The 23,708-nt window shown below is 35.6% G+C and overlaps 1 protein-coding gene across 5 annotated transcripts in view; it reads left to right on the forward strand.

The window, feature by feature from the left end:
• The window catches only part of KMT2E (lysine methyltransferase 2E (inactive)), a 92,784-nt gene that overhangs the window by 57,434 nt on the left and 11,642 nt on the right, over positions 1-23,708 (forward strand). For all 5 annotated transcript variants that reach the window (XM_072791495.1, XM_072791494.1, XM_072791492.1 and 2 more), the window contains 9 exons: positions 4,472-4,530; positions 5,462-5,634; positions 6,460-6,498; positions 9,632-9,862; positions 9,999-10,129; positions 11,136-11,253; positions 12,574-12,683; positions 14,786-15,050; positions 16,185-16,283. In XM_072791495.1, coding sequence (XP_072647596.1) covers positions 4,472-4,530; positions 5,462-5,634; positions 6,460-6,498; positions 9,632-9,862; positions 9,999-10,129; positions 11,136-11,253; positions 12,574-12,683; positions 14,786-15,050; positions 16,185-16,283 — 1,225 coding nt within the window. The remainder of the gene's footprint in view (positions 1-4,471; positions 4,531-5,461; positions 5,635-6,459; positions 6,499-9,631; positions 9,863-9,998; positions 10,130-11,135; positions 11,254-12,573; positions 12,684-14,785; positions 15,051-16,184; positions 16,284-23,708) is intronic.

Genomic DNA, 23,708 nt, shown 5'->3' on the forward strand with positions numbered 1-23,708 from the left:
TTTTAACCCTTAAGATATGTTCCACAAGGAATATATGGTTGTGTCCCTTAAAAAAAAAAATTAAAGTCCCTTAAAAGGGGACACCTGGATTGCTCAGTGGTTAAGCATCTGCCCTTGGCTCAGGTCATGATTCCTGGGTCCTGGGATTGAGTCCCACATCAGGTTCCCTGCAGGGGAGGGAGTCTGCTTCTCCCTTCGCCTATGTCTCTGCCTCTCTCTGTCTCTCATGAATAATTAAATAAAATATTTAAGACAAATAAATAAGTCCCTTCAAGGGATTTCACTGTGTGATTATAACAGCAGCTGGATACATACTATGTTGATGAGGTTATATTATTTTTTATAATAAAACATTTTGAGTTAATTATAGGTTCACATACAGTTAGGAAATAATACAGAGATTCTGTATATCCTTTACTCAGTTCCCCCCAGTGGTAACATGTTCCAAGACTATTTATACAATATCACAACTAGGATATTGACATTGATATAGTCAAGATACAAAATATTTCCATTGCAAGGATACCTAATGTTACTTTTTACAGCCACACCACCTCTCACCCCTCGCAACTCTCCCATCCTTACCTTTGGCAATTCCATTGCTGTAATCTGTAGCCCATGGCTATAGTTTTATCATTTCAAGAATGTTATTATATAAATGGAATCATACAGTATGTGACCTTTGGGATTGGCTTTTTTTTTCCCCTCTGGAGAGCCAGCCAATTTGTATATACCAGTATTTCGTTCTTTCCAGTTGCTGAGTTGTGTTCTGTGATATATATATTCCGTAATTTGTTTAACCATTCACTCATTGAAGGACATTTGGGTCTTTTCCACTTTTTGGCTATTGCAGAAAAAGTTGCTATGAACATTTGTGTACAGGTTTTGGTGTGAATGTAAGTTTATTTCTTCTGGGATAAATGCCTGAGGGTGCAATTGCTCAGTCTCATGGTGATGGCATGTTTAGTTTTATAAGAAATTGTCCAACTATTTTGCAGACCAGTTGCCCATTTTATATTCCTACCAGAAATATGAGTAACTAGTTATTTTTTATTTTTAGGATTTTTTATACTTTATTTTCATAATTATATACTTAAATGATTATATCCTTCCACCCCTGAAATAAAATTAAAAAGGGATTATTCTTTCCATTGTTTATTTCCTTATTAGAAACAAATACGTACATACGTATTTGTATACCTTTCCTTACTTAGGTGATAGTATATTACAGTTTTTGCCACATATCCTTTTTTCTCTTAAAAATATATGCTGGAGAGACACCTGGGTGGCTCAGCAGTTGAGCGTCTGCCTTGCACTTAGGGTGTGATCCCAGAGTTTGAGGGATTGAGTCCCTGCATAGGGCCTGCTTCTCCTTCTGCCTATGTCTCTGCCTCTCTGTGTGTGTGTCTCTCATGAATAAATAAATAAGTCTTAAAAATATATATATTTGTGTATGTGTGTGTGTATATATATATATATATGCTGAAGATCACTTTATAAGTAGTATATAGAGACTGACTCATTTCTATCTCTTCAATATGCTCCATCTTTTTCATGTAATAGTTTATTCAGCCAGTGCCCTTTCATGGACATTGAGTTGTTTCAGTCTTTTTAAATTGAAGATTGAAGTGGGATTGTTCAGTAAAAGGGTAAATATTAATGTATAGGTAAAATTTTGTCAGGTATTGCCAGATTCCCCTGAAATAGGAGCTGTACACTTTTGAATTCTTACCAATAGTGGATAAGCATGCCTATTTTCCCAAGGCTTATAAGAGTGTATGATAGACTTGTAATTTTGCCAGTTTATTGCAAAATTATAATCTCAGTATTATACTTTTCATTTCTTTATTATGAGTGAGGTTTTACTATGTGATCTTGTTTCACCTTATAACAGTTAACTAACCTTTTGCCCAGATATTTTTTTTTAAGAATTTTTAAATTTTATTTTATTTATTTATTCATGAGAGAGAGAGAGAGAGGCAGAGGGAGAAGAAGGCTCATAACAGGGAGCCTGATGTGTCTCGATCCCGGGACTCCAGGATCACACCCTGGGCCAAAGGCAGGCACTAAACCGCTGAGCCACTAGGCGTCTCTTGCCTAGATAGTTTTTGATGGTGTAAATGTCTGTTAATGAATTCAGTAAGAGCTGTTTTAAAACTGATCGTTAGGGAAGGTAGTTTGTTGAGTGATACCTCCTTATTATTTTGTGATAAATAGGATGGTTATCAGTAATGCTAGGATATTTATATATCCTAGTAGACATTAAGGCATGCCTATTACTGAATTGTAGACCTTTCAATCTAGAAATCTAGAGCTCTATTCTCTCATCTAAGAATAATAGCTAATCTTATTTGACCTCTAGACTGATAAGTTTTGATAGTGAAAATGTTGACAGGAAAAATAAAACAATTACTATGGATGATGTAGTTCACAAGTGGACAGTTCATGAAATATTTTACTTTTTTTTTTTTTTAAGATTTTATTTATTTATTCAGGAGAGACACAGAGAGCGAGGCAGAGACACAGGCAGAGGGAGAAGCAGGCCCCATGCAGGGAGCCCGATGTGGGACTCAATCCTGGGTCCCCAGGATCACATCCTGGACCAAAGGTGGCGCTAAACCGCTGAGCCACCTGGGCTGCCCAAATATTTTACTTTTTAAAAAAGTTTTTATTTAGGACGCCTGGGTGGCTCAGGGGTTGAGAGTCTGCCTTCAGCTCAGGGTGTGATCCTGGAGTTCTGGGATCAAGTCCCACATCAAGCTCCCCATAAGGGAGCCTCCTTCTCCCTCTGCCTGTGTCTCTGCCTCTCTCTTTCTGTGTCTCTCATGAATAAATAAATACAATCTTTTAAAAAAAAGTTTTTATTTAAATTCCACTTAAGATACAGTGTTATACTGCTTTCAGATGTATAATATAGTGATTTAACACTTCCATACATCATCACCCAGTGCTCATCACAAGTATGCTCCTCATCCTTATTCCCTATTTAATCTGTCCCCTCTGTTTGAAATATTTTACTTATTTGTTAAAGGGTATATATTGATTATTTCAAAAGTGGAAATAATTTTAGGTTAACTGTAAATTTAATACAAATAGATTCTAAATCAGTGGTGTACATTAATTTTAAGAAATTTATTTTGGTTTTATGTTAATAGCAAATTCCCCAAAATAAATCCCTCTAAGAAATATTTGTATGGTAGTTTATTTATATTTCATTGATTCTGAGATTTGATACTATGGTTATAATTTCTGGCTCAAGTACATTTCACATCAGTTATAAAGATCTATAAAGGGATCCCTGGGTGGCGCAGCCGTTTGGCACCTGCCTTTGGCCCAGGGCGCGATCCTGGAGACCCGGGATCGAATCCCACATAGGGCTCCCGGTGCATGGAGCCTGCTTCTCCCTCTGCCTATGTCTCTGCCTCTCTCTCTCTCTCTCTCTGTGACTATCATAAATAAATAAAAATTAAAAAAAATAAATTAAAAAAAATAAAGATCTATAAAATACTTTGGTATTGAGTTGTTTAGTTACATGCCTTAATTTGTGTTTCTATATATGTAAATAAAATACATCTAGATAGTGATTATCATATTAGTATCAATAAATAGATTTTGAAGAATATATGAATGCATCTATAAGCTTCTAAATGTTTCAAGTTTATGTATTTAAGATGTTTGGGGTATAACATAAATGCTATTTATATAAATGTTGACATAAGTAATGACCTAACAAAACCGTGGATTTGGACCCAATTTGAAAAGTGCCCTCTACTTCAAAAGAAGCTAATAAAAGAGATCTGACATTTCAGTGATCTAAAATGAAATCTTAGGCTGTAAAATACCTTTACTGGTTTAAAATAAGAATAAAATATATCTATATTATAAAATATTAAAAACTGCTTTAAAATAAAAATCTGAAGTTTGAAAATCTAAAAAAAAATAAAGAAAAAGTTATTTTGGTTTTAGTTAACATTGTTAGCATTCTTTTTTCAAGACTTTTTGCTTTAAATATTTAATTTGAAAAAAAAAAAAAAAGTCAGGCAGCCCAGGTGGCTCAGTGAAGGAAATCTTACATAGAGTCACTTAACTGGCATCTACTGTTAATTGTGCTAGATAAGATCTGAGGCAATGGAGAGTACATATGTTTTATACTGTTTGTTTTTCGATAAGAACATTAGAGAAATTGGGACACCTGGGTGGCTCTGTGATTCAGTGTCTGCCTTCTGCTCAGGGTGTGATCCTGGAGTCCTGGGATTGAGTCCCACATCGGGCTCCCTGCATGGAGCCTGCTTATCCTTCTACCTGTATCTCTGCCTTTTTCTCTGTGTCTCTCATGAATAAATAAATAAAATCTTTAAAAAAAAAAAAGAACATTAGAGAAATGGTAAAGTTTATTACATTTAAAGCTGATCAGTTTTATATCTAAATATATGAAAATTTAATAAATAATCATGTTAATATTTTACTGTAGGAGTTTGGATAAAGAGAGGGCAGTGCTACTACAACGCCGGAAAAGGGAAAATATGTCAGGTAGGTGAAAAGGATTTATACTGAATTAAGAATAGTGTGATTGAGAGAATGAGTGGCCTGCGTATTTTAGTTGGATATAAACACCTTACCAGTGAATGTTGATTGTACACATTATTTACAATTTCAGGTAGAGGTTTTAATTAGTCTTTTTTACAGATTATAGAATAAGAATGTACTTATTTCAGAAAATGTGGAAAGTAGAGGAAAATAAAAATTATAAATCATCTATATTTTTCTACAAAGATAACAAATTGGTTTAAAGAAGTATTAAAATATGTTTGCTTTTCCGGAAGATGGTGATCCATTAGTTCATTATATGGAAATAGTATTTCATTTTTAGGAATAGATTTTAGAAGTACAACTGTGAGACAACTTTCACTTTGGCTTAAAGGAGTACCAGTACAAATGGTTTTGAATAATTGTAGTTTATTGAACTCTTCCTGTTTGATGGACATTTAGATCGTTTTCAATATTTTTTGTTTGTTATTATTACAAATGGTACCTTCAGTGAAACCCTCATGGATAATTTTTTATTGGATTTTTGTTCATCTTTGGATATATACCTGGAAATAGGATTACTGGGTGAAAAGGTAAGTGTAGAACTTTGCTAGATATGGCTAAATTTCCATTCATAGGGAATTTTGAATTTCCACTGGTAATTTATGCAAGTGCCTGTTTCCCACAGTCACATCACCTCAGTGTATTGTCAAGATTTTTGTATCTTTTCTAGTTTAATGTATAAGAAATGGTACTTGTAGTTTACATTTAAATGTATCTTACTTAAAAAAAATAAATGCATCTTTGCGTGAGGTGAGGAAAAGTTTATTCTTCAAACAGAAATACAGTAGTTTGTCGTGTAGAATGCTGTCTTGTTTTTTGTTTTGTTCAAAATAGTATTACAAGTACAGTAATTTTTATTTTGCCTTGGAAGATGGTGATACCAGTGCAACTGAGAGTGGTGACGAGGTTCCTGTGGAATTATATACTGCATTTCAGCACACCCCAACATCGATTACTTTAACTGCTTCAAGAGTTTCCAAGGTTAATGATAAAAGAAGGAAAAAAAGTGGGGAAAAAGAACAAAACATTTCAAAATGTAAAAAAGTAAGTTTTTCCTTTTTTAAGATGAGTTAGATGGGAAGTGTTGGGACCTGAGTTTTATAGGAAAGGCAGGTGAGTAATGGATGATAGCTAGAAAAGGCCAAATCTAAGCTTTTTAAAACTAATTTTAACATTTTAGTATATTTTAGAGATTGAAGTATCATAGAGAAGAATGTTTGCATAATGATTTGAAATCATCACTAATAAAATTAGTCATAGAAAAACAAAAACTAAAAAAAAAAGAAAATTGCTGTTTTAGAAAACAAATAACAGTCCTAAATTTTTAAAAATTTTATGTGATAAATTATCCCAAGGATATAATGGCACAAAACCTTTTCTAAGGCAGTTTTTCATTAAATTTGTTATAATTGCTACTGAAGATTTTTGTCTCCCAAGGTAAAAAAGTACTTTTCATGATGACTATATTGTTATTATAGAGTGAAACTATCTCTAGATATATAATCAAGGTTTTTTTCAAAGAAAGCATTTTTCTTTGAGTAATTGTTCATGATATTCTTTCATTGCTTATTTTTAGGATTTTATTTATTTATTTATTTGACAGAGTGAGCACAAGCAGGGGAAGGGGCAGAGATGGAGAAGCAGACTCCCCACTGAACAGGGAGCTCAACTCAGGGCTTGATCACAGGACCCTGATATCATGACCTAAGCTGATGACAGACAAAACCAATGAGCCACCCAGGCACTCTGTCTGCATTCTATTTTTAATTAATAGAATAATATTCTAGTAGATGACTTTAGTGAACTGATTGATTCTTAAATATTACATCCAGTTTAAAAAAAAAAACTCAGAATTCCATGTTCTTTCAGGCCTTTCGTGAAGGATCTAGGAAGTCATCAAGAGTTAAGGTAAATACATTAAATTTAAGTCCTTAAAAAAAATAAAAATAAATTTAAGTCCTTAGTACTGTCAGTTTCAGTTTTTTAGGAGCTTACTAAGTGCGTGCTTGTCCATAATCTTTGTTTTCATCATTGTGTATCATTTCATTATTATCTTTATCAGAAGTGGCACCATTGAGAATCTTAATTTGATTAATTTGCTATCTTAAGAGTTTAAATTAACTCTGTTAAAAAAGCAAAAGGAAGTGGTATATCAGTAACACTGAGAATTTGAAAATTTGTGTGTTTTTTTTTTTTTTTTTTTTTTTTTTTTGCACAGTTGGGATTCTAGTGATTTAGTCAAGTCAGTTATAGAGTACTATAAAATCACCGTAGAGGTACAAAGTAATCATTTGTACCTTGAATTAATTAGAATATATCCTCAATTTTGTAGATGCCCAGGTTGCTGAGAGAGGCAAGGCTCGTCAGCTCTGCCTCCCCCTAAAAGATAGGTGTTGGATCACAGAGGTCAGCTATATAGTGTTTTTGTAGCTTCCTAGGTTATGTGGTTAAAGGATAATGGGTTTCTCAAGTTGTCAGATAGTAAAATTGGATGTGAAGAGCCTGTTACAGTATATCTGTTATGCCAGTAGTGTAAAGCATGATCATTTATTCATTATTCCATATTTCCTGAAAAACAAATCATTAAACAGCTATCCAGTGATGATGATTACATGTTTTTGTAGTTCTTTCTCAAGAAAGTTAATACATGGTGTCACTGCAAACCCAAAGTTTCATAAAATGTTCCTTATGTGTTAAAATTGGGGATTTTATATTAAAGTTGTGTTTATTAAAGTTGTGTTTATGGGATATTCTCTGACATACTGTACGGTCTGCAAAAGTTTTTGGATTCAGCTAGTGGAAACTTAATAATTCACTAGTTTCCCTTCCTTTCTAATATATCCAGTCATCCCAATAGCAGGTTTATTGAAGAAGGGGCATCTTTTACTTAAGTGAAATATTTTCATTTATTATATAAAGAAATGACTAAGGAAATAGAATTTTAAAAATGCTTTGTATGTCTTTGAAGATATTTTTCCTTAACTCAAAGATACCTCTTTAAGATCATAACAATTCTGGTTAGTAATTCTGTAGTATTTATAGGTTCAAGAGATATAGAAGAATTTACTGTATCAAATGTATACCAGGTCAGTAGAAGGCTTGGGTGAGGGGAGGGTAAAACAGAAAGAAAAAAATTAAATTTATATATTTCTTTAATAAAGCTGAGGAAAGCCTTAATATGTAATATTTCATATTTGTATAAAAATCTATTATAGGGTGGTTACTATAACATGGCATATTTAAGTATATAAAGTATCAATTGGTAAAAATAAAGCTACTCCTATCAAGTAGTTGTTCAACTTACTATAGTTTGTTTCATTGTAGAAAAGTGATACCTTGTATAATAAAAGTTCGTTATTTATGGAATGTGGACAAATGATAAATTTTAGTGTTACTGTACATGTCTAACAGAATATATAAGGATCTTTACAAATTCTACATGATTTTTAAATTTTAGTTAGGTTGTACATATTATAGAAATCTGTTTTATCATCAAGGTGTTCACTGTTATAGAAGGAAACTGACGAATAGTGTTTATAAGAAAGTGAAATGTCATGTGTTAAAACCAATTATAAATTTGAATTATGCTAATGAAACATATATGTTTTTGTTATCTGCATTGGTTGATTTTCATCCTGAGATTGCAGTTAAGAATTGTCGTGGAAGGGGACGCCTGGGTGGCTCAGTGGTTGAACGTCTGCCTTAGGCTCAGGGCGTGATCCTGGAGTCCCGGGATCCAGTCCCACATCAGGCTCCCTGCATGGAGTCTGCTTCTCCCTCTGCCTGTCTCTTCCTCTCTCTGTGTGTCTCTCATGAATAAATAAATAAAATCTTAAAAAAAATAAAAAAAGGAATTGTCGTGGAAGTCCACATTTTAATACGTTTTTAAAATGTATAGTAATTGTGCCTATTTATAAACTGCATTCCAGCAAGAAAATTGTTCCTTTTTGTTTTTTTCTTTTGAACATTTTTTCAAGATTTTATTTTTAATATTTTGTTTTTTAAAGATCTTATTTATTTATTCATGAGAGACACGTAGAGAGAGAGAGAGAGAGAGAGGCAAAGACATAGGCAGAGGGAGAAGCAGGCTCCATGCAGGGAGCCCAATGTGGGACTCGATCCCGGGACTCCAGGATCACACCCTGGGCCGAAGTCAGACGCTCAACCACTGAGCCACCCAGGCGTCCCAAGATTTTTAAAGTAATCTCTACACCTAGTGTGGGGCTCACACTCACCACCCCAAGATCAAGAGTCACATGCTCTTCCAACTGAACCAGACAGGTGCCCCCTTCTTTTTGCTGTGTAACAGACTTTTTTTTTTTTTTTTTAAGATTTTTATTTATTTATTCATGAGAGACACAGAGAGAGAGAGAGGCAGAGACACACAGGCAGAGGGAGAAGCAGGCTCCATGCAGGGAGCCCGATGTGGGATTCCATCCCCAGACTCCAGGATCACGCCCTGGGTCAAAGGTGGAGCTTAACTGCTGAGCCACCCAGGCATCCCACTCTGTAACAGATTAAAAGAGGCTATAACTGCTTGTACTTGGCACTTAGCATTTTTGTTTTTATATATAATATATATAACTGCTGAGCAGGGAGCCTGATGTAGAACTTGATCCCAGGACCTTGGGATCATGACCGGAGCTGAAGGCAGCTGCTTAAAGATTTGAGCCACCCAGGTGCCCCTTCACTGTCTTTTTTTTAATCATTTGCTAGCTGGCAATGATTCCAAAATTTTGAGTATTTGCAGTTTTATTAATGGCCTCCATTTGGCTAACGTGGCGTCAGTGAAGCCTGAATTTTTGCTAGTCCAACATAACTTGGCCTCCTTTAGTTTTCTAAGTCCTTATTTGCCTGGCATGCAGTATAAAGATGTAGTAAGCTGATATTTTTTCCCTAGGACCAACTTAGAAAGCCTACCATTATCTCTTCTTTATATTATGTTCTTTTATATAGATTACCATTTATTTGTGTATCTGTGTGTGTGTAAATATAAATACTTAGAAGTCCAGGTATTAATACTTATTTGCTATGATTTTAGGGTTCAGCTCCAGAGATTGATCCTTCATCTGATGGTTCAAATTTTGGATGGGAGACAAAAATCAAAGCATGGATGGATCGATATGAAGAGGCAAATAGTAACCAATATAGTGAGGGTGTTCAGAGGGAGGCACAAAGAATAGCTCTGAGATTAGGCAATGGAAATGACAAAAAAGAGATCAATAAATCAGATTTGAATACCAACAATTTGCTCTTCAAGCCTCCTGTGGAGGTAAATATATCATTTGCCAAAAACTTTTTTTTTTTTTGCCAAAAACTTTAACAAAAGCTATCTTATAATATATATATTGAGTAATAAGACTGAAAGCAATCAGATTTAATTACTCTCAACATTTCTCTGGTTTTAGAGCCATATACAAAAAAATAAGAAAATTCTGAAATCTGCAAAAGATTTGCCTCCTGATGCACTTATCATTGAGTACAGAGGGAAGTTTATGCTAAGAGAACAGTTTGAAGCAAATGGATATTTCTTTAAGAGGTATACTCATTTATTTTACCACTTATCTATAGTTAAGAATTGATTTTTTGGCTATTTCGTCAAGATGCTGTATTCGTTTATATTTTGCTTTCCTAAGTGATTATTCTAATACATTTAAAATTGTAGTGTGATCTAACAGTGACTAATGCCAACTTTTGAACTATAATAAAATATAACAAAAAAGCATATGTATTCCTCAATCTCACTCATATCTCGCTGACACTCCTATAAACAGTCTACTTCAAAAATAAACTGCAGCAGTATAAATGGATGTTAATTAAAAACTTACTCCCTAAGATTATAAGGAACCCTTTTGCATCCAAGACCTTTCTTAAGTCCTTATAACATAATTGCTAGAACCTAAAAAGATCATTGGCGATCACAGGCAAAACACCTTCTTTATTAGAGGATGTTTGATTTAGTCTTACATTATCGCCACCACTTTGAACTCTCACTTTCTTTCTTGGTACTGAAATGGCTCTGGAGCCCTCTTCTGTGCTATGTGATTTTGGGAGGGGATTTGATGTTGTGACCCATTGCTTTCGTGAAATCTAGAAGAATGTTAGTATCTCTAGGGAGATAGTATTCTCAGTCTATATGATAATTAAACTATTTGTTGTTTATAACTTGAGTTTTTAAGATTTGAAAGATATACAAGAATAATTCTCTTGGATATAACAAATTTTATCTGAAACAGTGCTATAAATCAAACATTTAAGTCACTGTGAGATAAAGATTTTCAAGGTGTCCAGTTATGAATCCTTCTGTAAAGGCAGTAGTCACTCCCTTTTTATTTTTCCTTTTAAATTTGAATTTCTACCTTCAGCTAACTGCCTTTGATTTGGGTAAGATTATTGGAGCAGGTAAAAATCTAATTAGCATGATCAAATGGGTTCTGGTATCAGATTGCCTATATTCAGATCTTGGCTTTATTATTTATTTACTTTGAATCTTTTAGAAGTTCATTAATATGTTAATAATTTGTAATGCATTTCTTTCTTTGTAGACCATATCCTTTTGTTTTATTTTATTCTAAATTTCATGGGCTAGAAATGTGTGTTGATGCAAGGACTTTTGGGAATGAGGCTCGGTTCATCAGGCGTTCTTGTACACCCAACGCAGAGGTAAGCTTGTAGAAATCGTTTTGGAAGGCAGGGGTTTAGGGGATATGAAGAACCGAGCATTAAACACAATCTGGTAGCTTAAAACACTTTTTAAGTATTGCAGCATTTTATATTGTCCACTGTGTTTCCATTGTGAAGAGTTAGGTAATATTGGGCTATGAGGGCTTAAAAGTGACTTTGCACATTGAATAAATGTTCTTTGTAAGAAGAAATATTGGACTTCTGTTTATTTCAGAAGCTCTATTTATGGGTCAAATATAGGATCTGATTAGATCAAGATAGAGGACAAAACTGAAAGCTAAAGTAGATTTTATATGTGCTAGTCTAAAATTTTTTAATAAAACTGTGTTTTAATTTGGAGCCCTAAGTAGTATTTCTGGCTTTGTTTTTTTACATGCCAAACTATACATTTTTAATTTATAGCTATGTTACAGTTAAGAGCATAGGTTTTGAAACAGACTTATTAGATTCATGTCTTCTCTTTGACTTACTAGCTTTGTAAACTTGTCTATGCTTGTTTTATGTGTAAAAAGTTGTTAAGAGGACTAAAGGAGTTAATACATTTGAAGTACCTAGAATAATGTCTGTCATAAAAAAGTATGGTGTTAACTGTATCATCACTCATTACTGCATGTCATCAGATTGAAGATACCATTATTTATAAAACTCCCAATGTCGGGATACTCAGAAGTGAAAAAATATGCATTGTAGAGTCAATGAAGTATAGTATGTGCTTTTTTTTTTTATTTTAAGATTTTATTTATTCATTCATGAGAGACACAGAGAGAGGGGCAGAGACATAGGCAGAGGGAGAAGCAGGCTCCACATAGGGAGCCTGATGTGGGACTCAATCCCAGGACTCCCAGGATCATGCCCTGAGCTAAAGGCAGATGCCTAACTACTGAGCCACCCAGACATCCCGTAGTATGTGGTTTTTAATGCTACATGGTAGTCTGTAGAGTTTGCATCTCTGTATTTATGTTTTCAGTTTATAACCAGCAATTAATTAATTTTAAAAAGATTTTATTTATTCATGAGAGACAGAGAGAGGCAGAGACCTAGGCAGAGGGAGAAGCAGGCTCCTGGCAGGGGGCCTGATGTGGGACTTGATCCCAGGATCATGACCCAAGCCAAAGGCAGATGCTCAACTGCTGAGCCACTCAGGCATCCCAATAACAATCAATTTCTAGATAGTCTTGTGATTACAGATTTTCCACAGTGTACTCATGAATTCCTTTAAAAAGTTTTCAAAATTGCAGGATGAGGAGCTACTAAAGATAGAAATTTTATAAAAATATAAAATTTTCTTTTGACTAACAGGTGAGGCATGAAATTGAGGATGGAACTATACATCTTTACATTTATTCTATACAGAGTATTCCAAAGGGAACTGAAATAACTATTGCCTTTGATTTTGACTATGGGAATTGGTAAGTTCAAGTCTCTAACTATGTTTATTATCTGTTTTGAAATAGTTCTTTTTTTATTTTTAAAGATTTTATTTATTTATTCATGAGAGACACAGAGAGAGCAAGAGAGGTAGAGACACAGGGAGAGGGAGAAGCAGGCTCCATGCAGGGAACCTGACGTGGGACTCGATCCTGGGACTCCAGGATCATGCCCTAGGCCAAAGGCAGGCGCTAAACCCACTGAGCCACTCAGGGATCCCTTGAAATAGTTCTTAATGTCCTCCTAAAACTCTAGGTATTTTCATAGCTTTTTAATTTGTATTTATTATAAGGCAACTAAATGTACTTGAAAACAAGCATTTTGGTGTCAGCTTTCTACTAAGCATGATTATTAGTTCTTTTCCAAACTTTTTAAGATTTTATTTATTCATGAGAGAACGGGGGGAGAGAGAGAGAGAGAGAGAGAGGCAGAGACACAGGCAGAGGGAGAAGCAGGCTCCATGCAGGGAGCCCCATGTGAGACTGGATCCAGGGTCTCCAGGATCACGCCCTGGAGGCACTAGGCGGCCTAAACCGCTGAGCCACCCGGGCTGCCCTCTTTTCCAAACTTTAATTATAAGTGTGATAAATGCTCATAGTAATTAAAATCAATAGTCCTAATTCCACCATACAACACTGATCTTGTTTACGTGAGGGTTTTTTCTTCTATTTTAGGGGGTACAGTTTTAGTCCTATATTTAATTTGGCTGATCAATGTGAATGGGTAATTTCACTATTGCCCCTCAAAACAAAAGAAATTGTGCAAATTTTCTTTGCAGAGAAATCAAAAAAGTTTGTTGGAGTCCTGTATGGAAATTCTGAGAACTGTTGTTCTGAAACACTAGGGAAATAAAGTCAATTCTGAGTATAAAAACTTCAACTTAAATTCTATGTAAATTATATTCTGTAGTATTTTGCCTTCATCTTTTCTCGTTCATTACTTTTGAGATTCAGTTCTGTTGTTCTGTCTAGCTCTTGTTCATTTATTTTCACTGGTGATAGCATTTATCCATTCTTCTGTTGGTGATCCTTTAGATTTACCAAAAGTGTTCCTATGATTTTTTGAACATATCTTTGTGGGCACATGTTCTCTCCATGGGAGGGAATCTAGGTGGTGTACTTGCTCAATTGTAGAGCTTACGCAGCCTCAGTGTTTACCAGACATGGGTTAATGACCAGTTTCTCGTCTCACACTTTTCTTCCTTGCCTCACTTCCTTATGGCTTTTAAAAATTGATGATAATCCTTGTGAAACTATCTTTTTATATTTTTGCCATTTTTCTTGATTTTTTAAAAGATTTTGATTTTATTTATTTATTAATGAGAGACAGAGACAGACACAGAGAGAGAGAGAGAGAGGCAGAGACACAGGCAGAGGGAGAAGCAGGCTCCACGCAGGGAGCCCGACGTGGGACTTGATCCCAGGTCTCCAGGATCAGGCCCTGGGCTGAAGGCGGCGCTAAACCGCTGAGCCACCCAGGCTGCCCCATGGAAGTCATTTCTTAAAGTATAAGACAAAACTGGTTAAGTTTTGGGACCACGGAATGAAGTAAATACTGGTTTTGTCTTAATGTAAACCAGAGTATCATTTTACTTTTAAAAATTCCATTTTAATGTTTTTTTCCTTTTCTAAGTCGTAACTGGTTATCCTTTGATTGAAGGCCCAGTCTCTGGTCAGGATCAACTTTTAATGATTGTTTTTTATTTTAATTTTTAAATTTTTTCTAAGGATTTTATTCATGAGAGACACAGAGAGAGAGGTAGGGACATAGGGAGAGGGAGAAGCAACCTTCCTGCAGGGAACCCGATGTGGGACTTGATCCTGGAACCCTGGGATCACCAGAGCCAGAGGCAGAGAGTTCCAACCATTGAGTCACCCAGGCATCCCTGATTATGTTTTTTAAATGAGGGAAAAAAATTTCTTTCGCAGTAGTTACCATGGGTTTGCAAATAGTGAAAAGTAAGGACTGCTTATAAGTAGTAGTAATAGCATACAGTTTTACAAAATTAAAATGCAGCTTAAAATGGATTAGAAAATTTTACAGTGTGTGTCTTGAATAAATATTTAACTGGTTATCTTTCTAGTAAGTACAAGGTGGACTGTGCATGCCTCAAAGAAAATCCAGAGTGCCCTGTTCTAAAACGTAGTTCTGAATCCACGGAAAACATCAATAGTGGTTATGAGACCAGAAGGAAAAAAGGAAAAAAAGAAAAGGATATTTCAAAAGAAAAAGATACACAGAATCAGAATATTACTTTGGATTGTGAAGGAACAACCAACAAAATGAAGAGCCCAGAAACTAAACAGAGAAAGCTTTCTCCACTGAGACTATCCGTATCAAATAATCAGGTACTGAACTATGCTCTTTTTCTTTTCTTTTTTTTTTTTTTTTAATTTTTATTTATTTATGATAGTCACACAGAGAGAGAGAGAGGCAGAGACATAGGCAGAGGGAGAAGCAGGCTCCATGCACCGGGAGCCCGACGTGGGATTCGATCCTGGGTCTCCAGGATTGCGCCCTGGGCCAAAGGCAGGCACCAAACCGCTGCGCCACCCAGGGATCCCCTCTTTTGCTTTTCAACAGAAATCAACAAAAGAAAATAATTTGTCATATTTTAATCTCTTTATGTAAAATGGTTTAAATTTTTTCAGTTGAATCTGTTATTTAATGAAGTACTTAGAAACATAAAACACAGGTTCTGCTAGGATTTGGGCAGTGTTAAACTTGTTAAACAATTCAGCCAGCAAATGTTTTTTTGTTTTTTTGTTTTTTTTTTTTCAGCCAGCAAATGTTTGCAGAATTCAATGCAAGATTTTTCTATAACTGGGTACTTTAAAAACTTCTTCCAGATGGTATCGTCCTTATGTTAATAATAAAGTCTTGATTTCCTTTTTTTTAAACATGTGGGGCATAATTCTATAAAGATGAGAGAGATGATTTTTAAGAGAAAATTCTCTTAGCACGTAATTTTGGGGAATGAGTTTGGCTCATTTGTCTGCCCTGCTAGAGCATGGTTTCTTATATGCCCTCTACACAAATGGAAATTAGGCAGGGCCATTTAAAATGAAAATAAAGTTTTACTCTCTCCAGTACCCCCATCTACCATAATTTAATAGTTTAATTAATTTAATGATAATTTCCCATAAGCTTTAAATTGAACAAACATTTTTTGAGCACTTGGTATCTGTAGGCTCTAGGTTTTATGAAGTGGTTTTATATGTTTACTTTGCTACCATATTTGACCCGCTGGGTTCTATTGATAACATTATTGACTAGAACTTTATGTAAAAAGCAGAATTATTTAATTTTGAAAATTTTTTTTTTGAAAATTTTCTTGAATTAAAACCAGTTTTAAAGTTCTGAAGCTGATTTAAGTAGGCTCATAATTTGTCTATGGTGAATGCATTAAATGTTATACTGTAGTGTCCCTGATTTGTAGACAGAATAGTAGTTTCTATACAGCAATCATTTCTATCTTCCAGGAACCAGATTTTATTGATGATATAGAAGAAAAGACTCCCATTAGCAACGAAGTAGAAATGGAATCAGAGGAGCAGATTGCAGAAAGGAAAAGGAAGATGGTAAGTTGGGAAGCTTCATGCTGTCTCTTGGGCTTATGACAGCTGCTCTTCCCATAGTAATTGTTGCTGCCTTTAGGAGGGTTTTTGCACTGTTCTTTGTTTCAAATTAGCAAACATGATGTGCCACTGAACATTTGTTTGGCTTTGTTATTATCATTCAGGTAACTTGCACTAGTCTTTTCTGTTTTTATTGTGTGTTCATTAGACATTTTAGAATGTTATGACAGTTAACATTTTTGAGGCTGAGAACTATTAATAAATTTTAATGCCAGAATTACTGTTCAAAATGTCTTTCATTAGCTAAATTGTACCTTTTCTCTTCATAATTAAATGTAAAGCAAAAATGGAATTTTAAAGCTTATAACAGCACCAAATAAATGGCTTATGTAAAAAAAAACCCACTGGTAGCTACTATTCTGTATCTTATATTGGTATCAAAAAATAAGGTTTTCATTAAAATACATTTGGTATTTATGTTCTTTGTTCTACTTTTTATACAGATAAGATACTGCAAATAAATTATACAAGATATTTTCTTAGAAATCTGTGTTAATTTAGCAGTGGATATAATTCTTAGGCCAGTTAGGTATTATGATAGATTTTGCCAAAGGTTTGAAAAGGACTTTACACACCAAAATAATGATTTTAGCATGGATTTTCCCTACTCCGTTTTATTTTATATGATTCCTTGTTTCCTATGTGTGATTTTCATGTTGTATTCCAAGGAATCTCAGGGTCATATACTTAGGGTAGGGAGGGGTAGGATCTTTGGATCATTGTGTGTTTTATTGCCTGGATGGTCATTCCTCCAACATTATTTCATTGTTGATGTTCACAACTCTGAGAGCAATGCGGAACTGTTTCACAGTGTCTGGATTTCAGAGGCACAGTTCTGAGGGGACCGGGTGATATCAGAGAGACAAAAAACTATATAGGAAAAAGTACTCAAGGAGGTTGGTTATAAAAGAGGGGAGTTTTTTTCCTATGCTTAAAGGAATTACCTTGAACCCTTTTCAAGATCTGGTTACATCTAAATTATGAACCTACCCAAATTATCGGTGGCCTTCTCTTGACTAGATTTTCAGTATTGGTCCATTTGTTCCACAATTGCCAGAGCAGTGTATTTGTACTAGACTGCAAAACCATTGTAGAGTATCACTGGGTTTTGGATGAGGCATGTGCTGGTAGGAAGAACCTCTTTCACAAGTGACTTTAAGGGCTATAATGACTACTCTAAAAAAATCATGAAATTAAAAAAGTTTAATGCCCTTACAATAATATTACTCCAATTACATTTTTAAAAAAGTTTTTATGACTGTGGGGCTACTTTTAATGCTGAGAAAATCTGTGAACTTAGAACATCCTCATTTTCAGATCCCAGAAGAAAATAGAAATACCCTTTTGCTGATGAACTTTGGATAGATAAAAAGGGAATCCATTTGTATGCATTTTAGCATATTCATTTTAATATCTGCCTCTAAGGTAGTGGCTGTGCAGCTGGGTATTTTTCATACAAAAAAATGTAAACTTGAAAATTATCAGAGTTTAGAATTTGTCTGTTATTTTGAAGAGATATGAAATACTTAGCCAATTGGCATGGTCTCCCCAACCCTGCCGACATACTAGTATTTGTGAGGAACAAAATATGTTGTTTTTTTTAAAAAAAATATTTATTTATTCATTTATTCACACACACAGAGAGAGAGGCAGAGGGAGAAGCAGGCTCCACAAAAGGAGCCCGACGTGGGACTCAATCCCGGGTCTCCAGGATCACATCCTGGACTGAAGGCGGTGCTAAACCGCTGAGCCACCGGGGCTGCCCAGAACAAAATATTTGGTTTTGAAAAAGTTAATCCCCCTTTAGTGTCTGCCTTTTGTGTTGGTTAACATTAGTAGTTGGAAAGAAAGATTAAGGACAACTCCTGAGAAACTTACGTTAAACAGACTGAAATTTCCTTCTGTGAGAGGACAGACTTTAAATCATTGTGGGTGTAATAGGAGATACTACTTCTCTTGTATATTTGAGATAGAGATATAGTCGTATCTTCCTTCCAGATGAATACTATGTAATGTCCAAATTCAAATATACCTCAGCCCATCCTTTTGTAGTATAGCTTAAACCATATGAAATTGTCGATTCAACAGTATTTACCTACGTACATGGCAGTTTCATACACAATCTAGTGTTTAGCATTTTACTCAGTCTCCAAAAATTGCACTAGTAGATGTATTATTTTGGTTGGTTGTTGTCTTTGGTGAGAGTGGAAGAAGACAATGTCTCTGCCCTCAGGAGCATTTGCAGAAAAAATTACAGTGCACAGTCTTTTATTAACATTTTTCTTCTTCATTTTTCTCCCCTTAAAAAGTTGTTACCTACTTACAAAAGCAAACTTGTATATAATTAAATAGTTCCTGACATTTGCTTTTTAACTAGTAAATACTTATTGGCAGTGGGCTGGAATTGACTTTGGAGAATTTTAAAATGAGTCTTCGTAAGCTATGGCAGTTGAAATACAGTGGGCTGTTTTTACTTACCTAATTCTAAAACCCAGTATACTACTGAGTAGATGCCCCCAGGTATACAGTAGGGGGTGAGGTGACCACAACCTCATCAGAGGTAGACACTGTGCAGCAGGGAGTTAGACACTGGAAGCTCACTGTATTTTGTTGAATTAACAGCTGATCTATTAAAATATGAAGCTTTTATAAGATATAAATAAAAAAGGAGGCTTGTCCCTCCCAATTTATAGTAGCATAAAAAGAACCACCTAAAGTATCTTGATACTATGTTTTTAAAAGAATTTTCCATGGCATTATGCAAAGATTATATGTTGGGGATATAGTCTTGGTAATATTTGATGATACACTGTAGTCAGATTGCTTAAATTGGAATCCAGGAAGATGGTTCAGAAGGCCTTCACACTTAAAAGGGGATAGAAATTTAAGAAACGGGTGCCTAGGTGGCTCAGTTGGTTGAGCATCTTCCTTCACGATCTCAGGGTCCTGGGATTGAGCCCCACATCCAGCTCCTTGCCCAGTGGGGTGTCTGCTTCTCTCTCTGCCAGCCCCCCTATTCATGCTCGCTCTCTCAAATAAGTGAAAAATAAAATCTTAAAAAATATTTAAGAAACAACAGAAAGGATATGAAAGGATGGTCACCTAGGTTATATGACATGCTTCAACTTGTCAAGCAGCTAGGAAAATCTGGTATTGTGTATATCAACTACACAGGGTGAGAATTTGTCATTTTGTTAATTGTTATAGCCCCAGCACCTGAGGAAAAAATGCCTGGCTTTTATAAAGTATGTGGTCAGTAAAAGCCTACTAAATGTTCGTGGCAGTCCTTTAAGTAGAGATCTAGGTAGGCCTCTAAGTGTGAACTAATTGAAGATTCCTTATAGGCCAGGTAGTGTCCCAGAGGCCTTCCAGGATGCAGGTTTCTCCATAACATCCATCACATCAGAAATTAGTCCACAAGATTCTGATATGTTCTGTGCAAATAGGAGCTCTGTAGCCAGTTGAGTTAGTAAACAGTGCTTCAGGGCCCAGTGTTGTTTCTCAGTATACACATAGTATGTTTAAAAATTTGAGAATTTCTGTTTTATGGAACCATTTCATAAACTTAGACACCGTTGCAACTTGTTTATGGTGATACCTTTGACATCCTAGATTTTTATTTGATGGAACACTCTGTGGGAAAATTCTTTAAAGAATCCCTGCTATTCTTAATGTCTTTAGGAAGTCACCTGACTTAGAAGACTGCTTTAGAAGATGCAAAAGAAATTTTACTAGTAAGATATCATTAAATTTCTTGCCAGGAAAGTCATCTGATAACAAGTGAAATATATCACTGATCACTTTTCTCTCCTTGTAACATGATTAAGTTGATGGTCGGTTACTAATTTTAATTTTCTTAGGTCCCATTTTCTCACATCACAGAGCTTAGTGTTTCTAAAGATGAGTGATGAATGACATTATGGTATTGAATAGCAAAAGGGAACCCATTTATTTTTATTGGTACTCTGTTCAAAGTGAGGATACTCTGCTTTAGCTGCCTTGTAATAAATTCCAGATTTCCAAAATCTTGTTAAAATACTTCGTTCATGCCTTCATACAATAGTGACACGTACACAATTCTTACTCATTTTGCAAATCCGTGAATATTTGCTATATGCTGAGGACAGTTGAAGGTATTGGGTGAAAAAGGCGGCAAGGTTCTGCAGAAGCTGTCATGGAGAATGGCATGCATGGAATAAGAAATACCAAAGAGAAAGCAGTACTGTGAGATACACTGAACCATCATGTGGTAGAGAAGAAAGGGGGTACCCCACAAGCCATACTTATTATTTTGGAATTATTTTATTAATCAGTAATCTTAAGCATTTTTTATTTTTTATTTTTTTAATCTAAAGCATTTTTAAAAGATTAATAAATCTCTAACTATCGTTCAAGAGGATACGCAGAGTTATTTGAGGAGTCTCTTACTTTCTCTACTTCATGCCTGTGGGTAGGGTAAATTGGGCAAGCTGACCCTGCTCTGGTTCCCTTTCTTTTAAATAAAAGCAAGTGTTTTAGGAACCACTTTCTACCCATTAACAAGGTTAATAATAATAATAAATAAATCACACGTCCCTAGAGGTCTTCATTTTGTTTTCTTCTCATTTCTTTCATTCTGCTGCTAAGCACATCTCTTTAAAGCTGCTGTGGTACACCTACAGTGGCATCGACTTATTCTTCACTCAGTGAAAAATTACCAGTTATCTCTAATTGGGATGAATTACAACAATTTACCCAGTGGAGTTTAGTTTTTCAGTTGCAATATTATATAAAACTTTAATCTGTGTTCCTTATTATGTACCCCTTGAACCATATTGGACCTTACCTTTTCTCCATTTATCGAAAGGAAGCTCAGACAAGATCTTCATAGTCTCTTGCAAGTATATCAAGTTTTATCATTTCAAGTCAGATTCGTGCTCCAATGTGTTTATATATGGAAGCACAGAACTGGAATACAAATTTTAAAAATACCTATTCAGGTGATAAAACCCTCGAAAGGGATAGTAAGCAGACTTTCTTCTGCTTGCAGGAACGACAGTACTCTGTATTTGCTCTATGAGATCATAAATAAGATATATGTCATAAAAGCAATCTGTTGATTGATTTCATCAGGGATCCTTCATAGTTGAGTTTAACACCCAGTACTCCAGCATTAACAGTAGGTCAAAAGCCACTGTAATATTCCTGAAAGGAAAATCTAATTCTGTATCAGGATCTATGATTGCCCAGCTAACAGATAATACAGTTCTGAGGTCTGCTTATGGGCTTGGAATGAGTCATGGTTCCAGAACATGCAGGTCTTAGCAGTAGCCATATGTGACAATCAGACACAGGTGTTAGGGTCTGCTGGGGTTAATTAGGACTCCTAATTTCTCTAATCCCCTCCGTAAACTGTAATTACCCCAAGCTATATATAAAACTGATTATTTTTCAGTTAGGTCTATAAAACTGGCAAGTTTTCAATCACTGAATAGATAAACTGGGTGTGGTTATGTGTCAAAGAATGTGTTAGATGCAATGGTGAAAACAAATAACTGAATGACATATGAACCTTGCGGAATTTAAAATAAAAGCAGACTGGAGTATTAATGATTTTTTTAATGTAGAAAATCACGGGCATGCTTACATTTCCAACATTTGTGTGTTTTAAAGATGAGAGTGTATTAAAGGTGCTTTGAGTTGACAGTTGTAGTAAATGTGGGAAGATTATACTTTATTTTGCTTTATGCAATGTCAGTGATGGTTAATTGGAATAAGGAAATTGGGAGCCAGGAAACTTGGATAATAATTATGGCTCTGTCTTTGAATGAGTCATCTAATACACATGGGCTTTGGTTCCTTCAGCAGCACAGGACTAGATTTTTTTAAAGATCCTGACTAGCTCAAAAAGATTGAGTCATCTCTAAAGTATTTTCCTTTAACTGTCAATTAGTGGTATTGTTTACAAGGGAGTTCAGTATTTATGTTCATTTTATATATATATATATATTTTAATATTTTTATTTCTTGAGAGAACATGCACTTGTGAGCAAGCTGGGGGTGGGGTGTGGAGAGGGATAGAGAATCAGTCTTAAGTAGGTTCCATGCTAAGCATGTGACCAACTAGAGGCCTAGCAGTACTATCAGAGGAGTTCTGTTGACAGGCTATTTTTGTCCCCTTAGTGGAAAAAATGGAGAGAGGGGGGCACCTGGGTGGCTCAGCTAAGTGGCTCGCTGTTGATTTCCACTCAGGTCATGATCTCAGGGTCCTCGGATGCAGCCCCCATGTCAGGCTTCTTGCCCAGCCGAGGAGTCCGCTTGTGGATTTGCTCTCCTCTCTCTGCCCCGCCCCGCCCCCCACTTCATGCACATGCTCTAAAATAATCTTTTTAAAAGTGAAAAAAATACAGTAAGCTGTGGTTTCCAGAGTGTAGGTGTCTTAATGCTTGAATCCCTGCTGATAATTACGGAGACTAAAAAGCTTCAGTGTGGAGAAGCCCATGCAGCCCAAGCTTCAGTTTCACTAACAGAAGGTGAGGAGAGCCAAATGGATCGGAGACTCAGGACCTGGTTCTTTTCGTCTAGAGAACTGGACAGCGAATGGAAGTGCTTCCTGTTTCTGGTTAAAAGATGAAGCACTTGCCAGGCCCACAGGCCAAGGCTCTGGGTCTTGCTTTTAATATTCTCTCTCCAGAGAGAACTGAGGGACAAAGGCACTCTGGCTGACCCTCAGCCCCTGCCTTCAACTGTTGGTGGAAGACAGGAAGGTCAGAGGGTAGAAGAATGCCTTGTAATAACTGTAACGGAGGGGCACCTGGGTGCCTCAGTGGTTGAGTGCCTGCCTTTGGCTCAGGTTGTTATCCCGGGGCCCTGAGATAGAGTCCCGCATCAGGCTCCCTGCATGGAGCCTGCTTCTCCCTCTGCCTGTGTTTCTGCCTCTGTGTCTCTCATGAATAAATATAATCTTAAAAAAAAAAATTGTAACAGAGAACAAGAAAGCTGAAGTACAAATAATAACTGACACTTATGGAACGCCTACTCTTTTCCAAGTGCTGTTGGCAAGCTGCACAGATATTTTCTATGTGAATTTAATAACGATTCAGGGAAGTGTAATTATGATTATCCACATTTTGTAAGAGGCTCAAAAAGGTTAACTAGGGTTGCCTAGGGTCACAAAGAGTAAATGACTAGTAGAGTCATAATTTGAACCCAGGACTTAACCCTGTAATATCCTGTCACATGTTGTCAATAATTAATATTTACTCCCTAAGTTTCTGAGTGTGTAATCTTTTCAACATTCATTACCTTAGGAACTTTGAATCTTATTTTAAGAAGGGCTAACTAAGCTTCTCTATTATCAAGAAAGATTTTCAGTTTGGTAAAGCAAAG

This window comes from Canis lupus, chromosome 21, assembly GCF_048164855.1.
Source record: "Canis lupus baileyi chromosome 21, mCanLup2.hap1, whole genome shotgun sequence".
Lineage (NCBI taxonomy): Eukaryota > Metazoa > Chordata > Mammalia > Carnivora > Canidae > Canis > Canis lupus.